The sequence below is a fragment of the Melozone crissalis genome, unplaced genomic scaffold (genome assembly GCF_028551555.1).
Source record: "Melozone crissalis strain CALT ecotype California unplaced genomic scaffold, PUWL_Pcris_2 ptg000032l_1, whole genome shotgun sequence".
Taxonomy (NCBI): domain Eukaryota; kingdom Metazoa; phylum Chordata; class Aves; order Passeriformes; family Passerellidae; genus Melozone; species Melozone crissalis.
Window position 1 is genome coordinate 1,356,697 of NW_026535810.1, and position 12,578 is coordinate 1,369,274.

Below are 12,578 nucleotides of genomic sequence, written 5' to 3' on the forward strand. Positions count from 1 at the left end.
CAAGATGGCGGACCGGCGGCGGCAGCGCGCCTCGCAGGACAGCGAGGACAGCGAGGGCTCGGCGGCCTCCGACAGCGCCGGCTCCGCTCCCGGTTCCCCCCGCTCCGCCCGCTCCCGCTCGGCATCCGGATCCCGCTCCCGTTCCCGGTCCGGCTCGCCCCGGTTGTCTCACCGCCCGCCGCGCGGCGCCGCGGGGGCCCTCGGGGCTGGGCCGCGGGGCCGTGGGGCGGAGAGCGCCGGTGGGGCCGGGGGGAAGAGCGCGGCCGAGTCGGAGTGTGTGAGTGAGGGACTGGGGGGGCTCGGGAACGGGGGGCTCGGGGGGCGGAGTGTGACCGGGGGATGGCGGGGGGCTTGGGGACACTGAGCACTCTGGGGATGGCGGGGGGCTTGGGGACACTGAGGAGCCGGGGGGTGGCGGGGAGCTTGGGGACACTGAGCACTTTGGGGATGGCGGGGGGCTTGGGGACATTGAGGAACCTGGGGATGGCGGGGGACTTGGGGACACTGAGCACCCTGGGGAGGGAGGGGGCATGGGGACACTGAGCACCCTGGGGAGGGAGGGGGGCTTGGGGACATTGAGGAGCGTGGAGATGGCGGGGTGCTTGGGGACACTGAGCACCTGGAGATGGCGGGGGGCTTGGGGACACTGAGGACCGAGTGCAGGGAGGGGCTGAGAGAGGGGTTCTGGTCTCAAGGAAGTGCTGAGAGAGAGATTCTGGTCCCTAAAAGGGACAGAGAAAGGGGTTTGGTCTCCATGGAGGTCCCTGGGGAGGAGTGAGAGACCTGGGGAGACTCTGCTGTTAGGGGCACTGATATTAGGACCTGCAGGGTGTGGGGACACTGGGCACAAAGTGAAGGGTGGAGAGCTGGGGGAGCACCAGTCTGGGGAATTGGGGGAATTGGGCTGAACCCCCCCAAAATGTGAGGGGGAGAGCTGGGCTGGAGCAGCCCCCCAGGAACAGGCTTTGCTCTGGCTCCCTGTGGCTGGATCTCCCCAGTTTGAGATCCCATCCCTGTTCTTGGGGTGCTGTTCCTGCTCTTGGGGTCCCTGCAACAAGGGCAGGTGAGGGGTGGGTGCTGCTTTCTCCCCCCACCGTGCAATTCTGCTTTGCAGTTCACATCCAGGTGCAATTCCCTCCTGGTTTGGGTTCTGCTGGTGGTTATTTCCAGCTCTTTCCTGTTTTAGCTTCCAGGGCTGGTTATTTCCAGCTCCCCCTGACTCCCTGGGTGTTTTTCTCTGGTGGTTTTGGATTTATGTCATCACCTTGGTCAGGTTGTTGGTGCTCTGGGGTTGTTGTTTCTGGACAGTTGGGTTGATCTTTGTCTTCATGCTGGAATCATGGAACGGTTTGGTTTGAAAGGAGCCTCAAAGCTCATCCAGTTCCACCTTCTACCAATTTCCACTATCCCAGTTAAATCCAAATCCTGTCCAACCTGCCCTTGGACACTTCCAAGGATGGGGCAGCCACAGCTTCTCGTGGCAGCAGTTTTACTGAGCACTTTTCCTTCTCTGAGCTGTTGGCTTCTTCCAGCCCCTTCCCTGAGCTGAGCCTCTGTTTGTTATTCCCTGTTCTTGCCCTTTCCCTGGCTCTTGGTTGCCAGGGGAGGGATCCTGGCTCCCCTGTCACTGTCACTGTCACTCTGTTCCCTGGAGACCCTCAGCACCACCAGGCTGTGCTTTGCTCTCCGTATTCCCCCACTGTTGCTGCTCTAGAAGGTTCTTGGAGCCTTAGAAAGGCTCCAATTTGTTTCTTCTTGGTCACTGGAGCTGAACTTCCATGGGTGGATGCAATAGGGTCAGGGCCAGACCTTGTTGTTATCATGTGTGGGATCATGGGATGCTGGGTGTTAGGAAAAATGGACATTGGGACAAAAGAACAGCTGTTTGGAAAAGGAATTAGGGTAGTAGACACTAAGAAAATAAGTTCTGAGGGAATTTTCCTTCATGGAAGGGGTGGTCAGGCACTGGCCCAGGCTGCCCAATTCCCTGAAGTGTACAAAAAATGTGGATGTGGCTTTTGGGGACGTGGTTTAGTGGTGACATGGGGCTGGTGTTTGTTGAAGGTTGGACTTGATCTTAAAGATCTTTTCCAATCTAAACAATTCCATTATTCTGCGGTTTTGTGAATCCATGATTCCATGTTGCTAGGACCTGGCTGCTGCGCTCCCCTCCTCTAACACCCCTCACTTTTCTCTCTCTGCAGGAAAGTGAGGATGGCATTGAAGGAGATGGTGAGTGATGGCTCTTGGGCAGGGTTGTTTGTGTGCAAAAAAAGTAAAAACCAGACAAAACAGCTTTTCAAACAATCCTGTGATTGTTGCTATGCCAAATATTGTAACAGCAGGCAAATGTGGGGTACAGGGACAGTGTCCCAAACTCTTCCCTGCTCCCCATAGCTGGCTGTGGCATTGATCCAGGGTGCTGCTGGCATCCAAATTCCCTTTGGGAAGGGTTTGGTCCCATGGCAGAGGAGCCATGTCCAGCCCTGCCCTGACCCCACTCCTCTCCCTCCCCACAGCCGTGCTCTCTGACTACGAAAGCGCCGAGGACTCGGAGGTAAGGCTGACCCCTGTCCTGCTGAGCCCCTGATTCCCATGGAATTTCATTTGTGTCCTTGGATCCCTTCCCTCTGTCTCCTGAGGAAATTTCCTCCTCCACTCCCAGCCCCTGGCACTGGGACCAGTGTCACTGTGCTGCTGGGGAGGGTGCAGGGCCAGTGTGTGCAAGGGAAAAACCCTCCTGGCTCCTCTCACACTGGGAACTGGATTTGCCATGGCCAAGAAGGGCGTGGGAGGACTGTGGGATGCTTGTTGGGTTTTAATTAGTTGGAATTCAAAAGCAAAGTGGTGGTTGGGAGCATCCCAGGGGCTTCCCTGTGTTCTGAGGGAGCAGCTGGAGGGGGGAATGCACTTTGGGAATTAGGGGGTGCTGAAGGAATCCCATCCCACCCGTGCCTGGGGGGCTGCAGGTTCCCCTGGATTTTTAGTTCAGAACTCTAAAGTTTGAGATTTACAAGGAGTTTAGAGAAGTTCTGGTGTCTAAGAATTATAGTGAAAGCTTTCTTGAGATTTACAAGGAGTTTAGAGAAGTTCTGGTGTCTTAAGAATTACAGTGAAGGCTTTCTAAGGAAAATCCATCTGTGTTTTAGGGAATCTTGAGGGAAACAGTGGCTAGAGACCATCCAAACCACCAGGCAGAGGAAATCCAAGCTGTTTATTTGGGAATTAACCTCAGTTTGGGAATTGATCCATGCCATTAACAAGGAAGGAGCACTGCAGGCTGCAGAAGTGTTGGGGCAGCTCCCAGAGCTCTTCCAGCCTGGAATCCCGCATGGAGGCTCCCAGTGGCAGCGGGGTTGTTGCATCACTGCCTTGCCAGGATGACTCTGTTCCTGTACCTAAAAATAATGCCCAGCCTGGGCTTCCCCAGCGTAAACACCGGGAGCAGGCGATGTGCAAGGGCTGTGTTGAAAGAGGAAAATGGAGCAGGGTTTGGTTAATCACCCCGAGCTATTTTTAGTTGGGCTCCAGCCTCCGGAGGCTCCTGGGGGTGAAACCAGGTCATGCTCCTGAGCAGAGTGAGTCAGCTGAGGAACTCCAGGGAACTTGGAAACGTGGCCCTGGCTGGATCCGGGCCCTCGGTGTAGAAGGAAGGGCCTGAGATCACCAGTGCTCCCAGTCTGTAGGAGCCTTTTTGGAGTGGTGGGATGTCACATCTTTGTGGGGCACCTGATCCCAGCTCCATTCCAGAAAACCTCTTGAATCCTCCCTCTTTAGAGAGGTTGGGTTTAACCTTTGCTTTTCCTGTAAAAACACGGGGATAGGAATAATTTTAGGAGCTAATCATCTGCTCTGGAAAAGTCATGTCTAACAGCTGGAGCAGGGATCTCACTCCACAACTGAGGGAATTTCTGGGCAATCTGCTGCCGGATCTGACTCCAGATTTGGGGAGATTCCTGGCAGATCTGTTGATAACGGAGCACGTTTGAGTCGCTGGGTGTCTCCCAGGCAGAGGAAGAGGATTACAGCGAGGAAGAAAGCTCCAAGGTGGAGCTGAAGCAGGACAGCAACGATTCCTGCGAGTCAGCAGCCAGAGGAGAGAAGGGCAGTGAGAAGGTGGATGCCAAGGGAGCGGTGACGGGCGAGCGGCAGAGCGGGGACGGGCAGGTGGGTGTCCCACGGCTCCGGGCTGGGGGCTGGCAGCAGGACTGCTGCAGTGGTGAGAGCTCCCTGCTTCTGACAGGAGAGCACCGAGCCTGTGGAGAAGAAGGTTGGGAAGAAGGTTCCCAAGCACCTGGATGACGATGAGGATCGCAAGAACCCGGCGTACATCCCGCGCAAGGGGCTCTTCTTTGAGCACGACCTCCGAGGGCAGACGCAGGAGGAGGAGGTCAGGTATGTGAGTGTCCCCCTGGGGCTCTGGGAGGGACAGGCCAGCTTCCAGGCCAGCTTTGGCAGCAGGGCTCCTTCCTTCAGTGGGATGCACTGAGAAGGTCTGTGTTGTTACCTGCCAGGACACTTCAGCTCTTTGTTTTGAAGGAGAGATGCACAAAACCAAAAAAGCCTTGTGCCAGGCAGCAGTGACTTCCAGCTGCTTTTCCCAAATAGCAGAGGGTCACCAGCAGCTGCTGGGCAGGAGGAGTGGGAGGAACTGGGAAGGTCTGTACTTCTATTACCTGCCAGGACACTTCAGCTCTTTGTTTTGAAGGAGAGATGCACAAAACCCACCAAAAAAGCCTTGTGGCAGGCAGCAGTGACTCTTCCAGCTGCTCTTCCCAAATAGCAGAGGGTTACCAGCATCTGCTGGGCAGGAAGAGCAGGAGGAAGGAGTGCCAGGCAGCAGTGACTCTTGCAGCTGCTTTTCCCAAATAGCAGAGGGTCACCAGCAGCTGCTGGCCAGGAGGAGTGGGAGGAAGGAGGGATGCTGCCTCCTGTGCATTCCCTGCCCCAGGAATGCTCAGGCTCTGTATGGAACTACTCAAAACTACCACATCATGACCTTACAGCCCCTTGCTCCTCCCTGTGCCCCTTTTCCAGGCCCAAGGGTCGTCAGCGGAAGCTGTGGAAGGACGAGGGGCGCTGGGAACACGACAAGTTCCGTGAGGATGAGCAGGCCCCCAAGACCAGGCAGGAGCTGATTGCTCTCTATGGGTACGACATCCGCTCAGCCCACAACCCCGACGACATCAAACCCCGCAGGATGCGCAAGCCACGGTGAGCCCCAGGGTCACACCAGGGCCTGGGTTGTCCTGGGGAGAGGGAACAGGTCTGGGGATGCAAAGAGGGAAAGCTCTGTCACGTGGGACCACGTTCCTGAGATTTCTAGATGTGCGTGCTGGGAAGGTGTTCCCTAACACAAGTGATTCTTCCCACCCAGGGGTTTCTTCCTAATGAATTGTTCTGTTTTTCTCCCTCAGCTTTGGCAGTCCCCCTCAGCGAGACCCCAACTGGTCCAACGAGAGGCCCCCCAAGCCCCCGAGGCACCAGGGTGCCAAGAGCCCCTCGGCTCCCCCACGCTCCTACAACAGCCGCAGCTCTGGCAGCGCTGGCAGGATGCCCAATGCCAGGAACTACCCCAGGATGGGGGGCTACAAGGACACCCGTCCAGGCTACCGAGCCTCAGAGGCCACTGTGCTGCACAGGAACGGGGAACAAGCCAAGCAGGAGGGTGGCTACCGTGGGAAGCACTCAGAGCAGAGCCCATCGAGGGACACGTCCCCTGAGCTGGAGGTGGGACACGTCCATGGCAGCCCTGGGAAGGAGGAGGGAGCTCTGGAAAACCAAGCCACGGGTGCTGATGCTGTGCAGCCGCCACCGGACAGACCAGTGGAGAAGAAATCTTATTCCCGGGCAAGAAGGACCAGAGTCAAGGCTGGGGAGGCAGGGAAGCTGGCAGAGGAGGTGCCTGCTTCTGAGGGGCTGGCTCCTGTGATTCCAAAAGCCACGCCAGCTGAGAGCTCCCCCACGGCAGCCAAGAGCAACTGGGAGTCACCAGTGGAATCCAGCGTGGATGGACTTGAGCAGGAGATGACCCAGATGAACCTGACAGAGCAGAACTGGAGCCCGGGGCAGTCCCAGTTCATCCCACCCCGGGAGCTGAGGGGTAAGTGGGAGCAGCCTCCTGCTTTTCCAGCAGCCCAGGGCCTCCTATCTGTGCAGTTGGTCAGAGCTGAGCTGTTTCTGTGCAAGCCCTGTCCCAGGGTGGGTGCAGAGTGGTGGTTCCTGCTGAGAAAGTGCTGCAGTATGGATAAAACAGCAGAGAAAAAGGGAAATTAAACATTTTTGTGTAGGTGAATGGAATCAGGGCTGGGAAGGATAGAAGGGATCCCAGTCAGCAAGACTGACCCCTGCTGCTGGAGAGCACGAGATAAGGATCAATAACTGGGCTCTGTGATTCCTGCTCAGAGCAGAAAGGAACTTTTTTGTGTTTATCAGCTCATTTCCTGGCACTGGGGTTTGATTACCAACAGCCAAGGCCTGGCAAGGATTGGCAAATCCCTTTGTGCCTGGGAGGAGAGAGGGACATGGGACAGAGTAACTCTGGTGCCAGCTGAGGACAGTTCCAGTTGCACATCCACAGAGAGGTCATCCAGGTATAATTATCCCTTTGCAGAATTAGAGTCTGTGCTGGGAAGTGTTAGAATGCTTCCCAAGGGGAGTAAAACTGGAGCAAGGAGAGGGAAGCGACTTGCTGCTTTCATAAGTGTCTGTGAGGTTGAGGTCATGGAACCAGAAATCATTTGGTACTGGTGGCACTGTGAAGTCTGTGAGAGCAGACCCCTGGACAGGATGGAAATGTCCAAAGTTCAAAAGTGATGAGATTATCTGGTTTAGGGTTTTTTTTAAATGCACAAAAATGAAGCACCTTCCCAAATTTCCCAGAGGCCAGCTCTTGGCTGCAGGTACATGTTCTGCTGTGAGAAGGATGATGACTCTGCTGTCCCTTTTTGTCCCTTGCAGAGGAGGGAGGAGTTATTCTGGGAAGCATTTGGTTCCCATCCGTCCATTCTGTGTCCCTCTGTCAGTGATCCATGAGCACTTCCAGTGTTTGTTTTATCCATTTTCCCTCCCTTGGAATCACCTGTGATCACCTTGGTTTTAAGCCATGGTTTCAAATTCAGTTTGCTGTGAATTTAAAAACTGGGGTTTTAAGCCATGGTTTAAAATTCACTGTGCTATGAATTCACATGGATTCAGTTTGCTGTTGGAATCCAAAGGAGCCTGTGACAAAAGTGTTTATACCCTGCAGAGGTTTAAACTGCAGCTTCAGGTTCCACATGGATCCTTGATCCACCTGGAAGAGATCTGTGTCTCAGCAGACACAGAGCTCAGAGCAGGACCTGAGTTTCAAGCTGTGGATTTAGTTTTGAAACAGGATTTAGGCATTGCTAAATGCCTGAAACGAACGAATGTGCAGCGACAAAACAGCCTCTAATTTATCCCTGAATATTTCAAATCACTGGGGCCACGAAGTCCAAAGGTTCCATGTCATGGGAGAGGGATCTGAGCTGCAGCCACGCCCCCGGGTGAGGCAGCTCCAGCCTGGGAACCAGCACCAACCCCAGTAATGAGCAGTGTGTTCCTTCCTCAGGTATTCCCAACCATGTGCACGTGGGAACTGGGCCAGCGCCGCAGTTTAACCGGATGGAGGAGATGGTAACGCGTGATCCCCGAGCGTGACTGCGCGCGGGCTCTCATTCCCTTGGGGCTGTGCTAATTACAGGCTCATTCTGGGGGTGTTTGGGGGTGACCCAGGGGAGGTTTGGGGCTCTGGGGTGCCCCACAGCCCCCCTGATCCCTGCACTCTCACAGGCAGTGCCAGGGGGGCGTGTGAAGCGCTACTCATCGCAGAGACAGAGACCCCCCGTGCCGGAGCCTGCGCCCCCCATGCACATCAGCATCGTGGAAGGGCACTACTACGACCCACGTGAGTGTTTCCTTCCTGCTCCTCTGGCTCCATGTGATCCCTGCTCCATGTCAGCAACTGGAGCAAGGATCTCCCCATTTCTCTCAGGGCTGGGACTTTATCTTCTCTTTTGTTTGTTATAGTGGCACTGTGTCCTCTTATACAGTGTCTCAGAGGCAGCTGGGAGCCTGCCTGGTTGTGTTTAAACCCCATGGAATTATCCTCAGTGTTATCCCCTCTCTATGCCACGGCTCTTAGGACACCCCAATTCTTCCGAGGAACTGGGGTTTAAATTGAACTTTAAATCAGGTCTTTGACGTTTGAGCATGGGGAGAACAGGACTGGGGATGGATTAGGAATTCCCTCCAGCATTTAAAGTGTTAGAGAAGAAATTGCCTGAGTATTTTCCTGCTCTTGTGGCTCCATGTGATCCCTGCTCCATGTGAGCAACTGGATCCCACAGCAGTAGGATCACCCCCACTCCTGTTGCGGTTGGGACTTTATCTTCTCTTTTGTTTGTTGTAGTGGCACTGTGTCCTCTTATACAGTGGCTAAAAGGCAGCTGGGAGCCTGCCTGGTTGTGTTTAAACCCCATGGAATTATCCTCAGTGTTATCCCCTCTCTGTGCCAGGGCTCTTAGGACACCCCAATTCTTCCTGAGAATTGGGATTAAAATTGAACTTTAAATCAGGTCTTTGACGTTTGAGCATGGAGAGAACAGGACTGGGGATGGATTAGGAATTCCCTCCAACATTTAAAGTGTTAGAGAAGAAATTCCCTGAGTATTTTCCTGCTTTCTAAAGGGAGTAGGAGGCTTTTCTTTAGGGAGCATGTCCCATCTGTGAGCCCTGAAGCCTCTGTGTGCTGTGGGAGCCCTCAGGGCAGGCTGGGCTGTGTGTGCCCAGCTGCAGGGGACTGAAATTCCACGGAGCTTTTCCTCACAGCCTGTCATGTGTTGTTGCAGTACAATTCCAGGGACCAATCTACGCCCACGGTGAGAACCCAGCCCCGCTGCCGCCCCAAGGGATGATTGTGCAGCCGGAGATGCACCTCCCTCATCCAGGTGAGGAGCCAGTGGGACACCCCTGGACCTGGGCAACAGAGAGCTCTGCTCTCCCACAGCCTCTATCACAGAGGGGAATCCATTTTCCTTAATTTCGACAACATGGAAGAGACTTACTCCCTCCTGCAGTGAGGCTGAACCAGTATCAGTTTTAATGAAAGAAAAAATAGATGTTTCTGGAGCTTCCAGGCAGTGCAGGACAAGGGGAGCTGACCCTTTGGCAGCTCCCAGCTGGATGTTTGCAGGTCCCTGTGGGGCCTCAGCAGGCTGGGCCGCTCCCTTCCGTGGGCACTGGGCTGGTTCCTCACTCCCTGGCCCTGTAGCTCAGGAAAAAGCAGAACTGGGAGCTGTCTAACACGTTCTCTGCTTGCCCACACAAATAGTTTCCTGCAGTGGAGTTGCTGTGGGGCCACCTCTGGTTCCGCTGAATCCGGAACTGGGGAGGGGGCTGTGCTCTGCTGCTCTGTGTCCCTCCCCAGCAGGGAGCAGAGCGTGCTCCTTCCTGCTGCTACCCTGGGACGCTCTTTTTTGGCTCACCTGCAGGTTTACACCCCCACCAGACGCCCCCAGCCATGGCAAACCCCGGCCTGTACCCCCCAGCAGTGTCCATGCCCCCGGGGCAGCCCCCGCCGCAGCAGCTGCTCACTCCGACTTACTTCTCTGCCCCTGGAGTGATGAATTTCGGCAATCCTGGCTACCCCTACCCCCCTGGAGCTCTGCCCCCTCCGCCCCCTCCTCATCTCTATTCCAACACTCAGGTAAGCCGGGTGTGCTGTGGCTCCTCCCCAGGCAGGAGCAGGTGGGGTGGTGTGGGATGTGAGGTGTTCCTGGGAGAGGATGTGCAAAGGCTGATGGAATCCCAGAAAAGATCGTTCTCATGGCTCCCCGAGCGTGGCAGGCACTGGGTGAAATCCTCTCCTGGGGGGTGTGGAGTTGAGGGGCTCCCTTATGGAGCAGGGAAACAGCCCCTCCAGGGCCCTGCTGAGCCAAGGATCCCTTGGGAATGGCTTTGGAGGTCAGTTCTGTTGGAGGTAGAGGCTGGTGTGAGCAGCATGGGGATGGATTTTCGTGCTCCCTGGCCCAGCTTGGTATCTAAGGTCACTGCTAGGCTGTGAGGAGGCAGATTGGATTGGGTCCCTGAGGAGGCAGATCCTGTAGGAGCATGGATCAGGTTTCTGTGAGGAGGCAGATCAAATCGGATCCCTTAGGAGTCAGATTGGATTGGGTCCTTGAGGAGGCAGATCAGACCAGATCCTGTAGGGACATGGGTCAGATTCCTGTGAAGAGGCAGATCAGATCAGATCCCTGAGGAGGTAGATTGGTTTGGATCTCTCTGAGGATCAGACCCTGTGAGGAGGCAGATGGACCTAATCCCAGAGGAGACAGATCAGCCCAGATCCTTGGAAAGGCAGATGAGAGCAGAGCAGACCAGATCCTGGTGCTGTGGTTGGAGCAGGGCCGACAGGCTGTGACTGGAGCAGGGCTGACACGCTGTGGAAGGCTGGAGAGCTGCATGTTCCCTGAGCTGCCAGCCATCCCTGCCCTTCCCACTGCTCCAGCCCATCCCAGCAGGATCTCACCCTGCTTTGAGGGCATTTTCCCCCGAGGCTGCAGGGCTGGATGTGCGGGGGAGCTGTGTCCAGGCAGAAAAGCTGCTGTTGGGAAGTTCAGGGATTCCATGGACTGCAGGGGTCCTGTCCCTGCTGGAGTTGGGGGACATTGGTGAGGGTTGGGCACACACAAGTGGCTTCGCAGGCTGATGTCTGGGGGGCACAGCCCCTCTTGGCTCTGGCTGGGGGCAGCTGTCCAGCCCCAGTGGGTGCCAGGAGGGGCTCACAGGGCCCCCCAGCCCGGAGCTCTGACCCTGCTGCTCCTGCAGGCGCAGTCCCAGGTCTATGGGGGGGTCACCTACTACAACACTGTCCAGCAGCAGGTGCAGCCCAAGCCCTCCCCGCCCCGCCGGACGTCCCAGCCTGTGACCATCAAGCCACCCCCTCCAGAGGTACCATCCCCTCACCTTTGCTCCTTGTGTGTGTGTGTGTGAGATGTCACTGGTGTGTGTGTGTGTGTGTGTGAGGCTGCAGTTTCCTCTCCCATCCCCCCCAAAAAAATAACCTTGTTCTTTTGTAAGGGGAAATCTTAAACTGTCTCATCTCTGACCTGTCCCAAACCTCAGCTTCTCGTTGCAGGTGGTAAGCAGGGCTCCAGTTAATTTGAGTTACTTAAATCTTTAAAACTAAAACCACGTAAAAAGTAAGTCTGAAGTTGGCTCTTTTTTATTTTATTTGTTCAGGGTAGAAAACAGGATGATTTTGAGAGGGAAAAATCCAGCCCTGGTTGGAGGAGCTAGGAGGCAGGAAGGATAAACATTGAGAACTCAGCAGATAATTCAGGCAGTAGAGTTAAAGGTTTTTCAGGATGCAAGTGCTTCCCTGTGCTGGGAGTGATCTCCTTGCTCCAGTGCTGTGAGCTGTGCATGTGTGAGCGTGCTGGAATGCCATGTGTGTTTTTGGTTTCCCTTTCCATATCTCCTTCATGTATGGCAGCCAAGCAAGCCCAGACCCGGGCAGGCATGTGCTGGTGGGTTCCTGTACATGGGGAGGGCTGAGAAGCAAATTGTCTGATGGAGGGGCCCTGGAAAGGCCTCGTGATGGAAAAATCTGGAACCATGAGGAGAGGTTGGCCCAGGGGGGCTGGTTGTGCCCAGAGAGGTGGGTGAGGGGGGTTGCTGGCAAGACCCAGCCATAGCACTGTCCCCACCATGTAGGGGTTTGGGGGGCTCTAAACCTCTGCTGCTCTTCCTTCTTTCCCCCTTCCCAGGACAGCAAAGGTGAAAAATCAAAGGAGAGGAGCAACACGTAGGGACGCAGCCCCAGGAATCCCAGCACCAGACTCAGCCCCTGGGCAAGGAGGAAAGCTGCTCCTTGGAATGGCTCCTTCCCTGCGTGGAGGTGAGGCAGCAGGATGAGCCACCTGCACTGTGCTCAGGACCAGGCACTTCCCCCATGGCCTGAGCTGTGCCTTCCCAAAATCCATCTTGCTGCTGCCCACTCCCCTTCTCCCCCGTGCTGGGGCCGCCAAAGAACCAACCCCAAGTCGGTCCTTGGCCACAAGTTCTCCCAACTTCTCCCCGTTACTAAACGTTCCCCGCTCCCTCCTGGGATGTCCAACTCTGCTGGCTTGATCGTGGTCTCTGTTTTTATTTAAGGAATGAAGCAGCTCCTTCAGTAAAGCTGATTTGTTTCTTTTGGGTATCTCGTTTTTATTTGTTTGGGTAAACAGCAGTGACATCCCCCCTACCTCAGTTTATTCTTCTTTTCAATTAGCAAGTTGGTTTCTGCCACTTTTGGGGCAGGGGAAGGGCAATGGAGCCGTGGGAAGCTGTCAGGAATGCACTGCCTGGGCAGGAACCACTTAGGAGCTCCTCCTGATTCTTTTCCCAGCAAAACTGTTGGTAGCTGGTGTGTGTCAGCTCTCAGGTGGGAACCCACAGGGTGACCCCTATCCCTGCCACCCCCAGCAGCACAAGGGGATGTTTCCACCCTCCCTCTGCCAAATGCACAGAGAGAGGGGGAGGTTTGTGGGCACCCAGCACCCCGACGCTGCCCG

General features: G+C 55.6%; 1 protein-coding gene across 2 annotated transcripts; it reads left to right on the forward strand.

Moving 5' to 3' along the window:
- Positions 1-12,223, forward strand: CASC3 (CASC3 exon junction complex subunit). Of its 2 annotated transcripts, XM_054281659.1 has the most exons (14): positions 1-277; positions 2,205-2,232; positions 2,520-2,557; positions 4,009-4,167; positions 4,244-4,395; positions 5,038-5,214; positions 5,418-6,103; positions 7,592-7,656; positions 7,813-7,927; positions 8,871-8,969; positions 9,513-9,727; positions 10,849-10,971; positions 11,146-11,222; positions 11,790-12,223. In XM_054281659.1, exons 1-13 carry the CDS (start codon positions 5-7, stop codon positions 11,179-11,181), a joined length of 2,166 nt encoding a protein of 721 aa, XP_054137634.1. In that variant the 5' UTR covers positions 1-4; the 3' UTR covers positions 11,182-11,222; positions 11,790-12,223. The 2 variants fall into 2 exon arrangements, with proteins under 2 accessions (XP_054137634.1, XP_054137633.1); XM_054281658.1 differs by lacking the exon at positions 11,146-11,222.
- The last annotated feature ends 355 nt before the right edge of the window (positions 12,224-12,578 follow it).

Coding starts and splice junctions, on each gene's coding strand:
- CASC3 (XM_054281658.1), top strand. CDS start 5: ATGGCGGACCGGCGGCGGCAGCGCGCCTCGCAGGACAGCGAGGACAGC. Junction 2,558..4,008: donor AAAGCGCCGAGGACTCGGAG/GTAAGGCTGACC, acceptor GGTGTCTCCCAG/GCAGAGGAAGAGGATTACAG. Junction 5,215..5,417: donor CGCAGGATGCGCAAGCCACG/GTGAGCCCCAGG, acceptor TTTCTCCCTCAG/CTTTGGCAGTCCCCCTCAGC.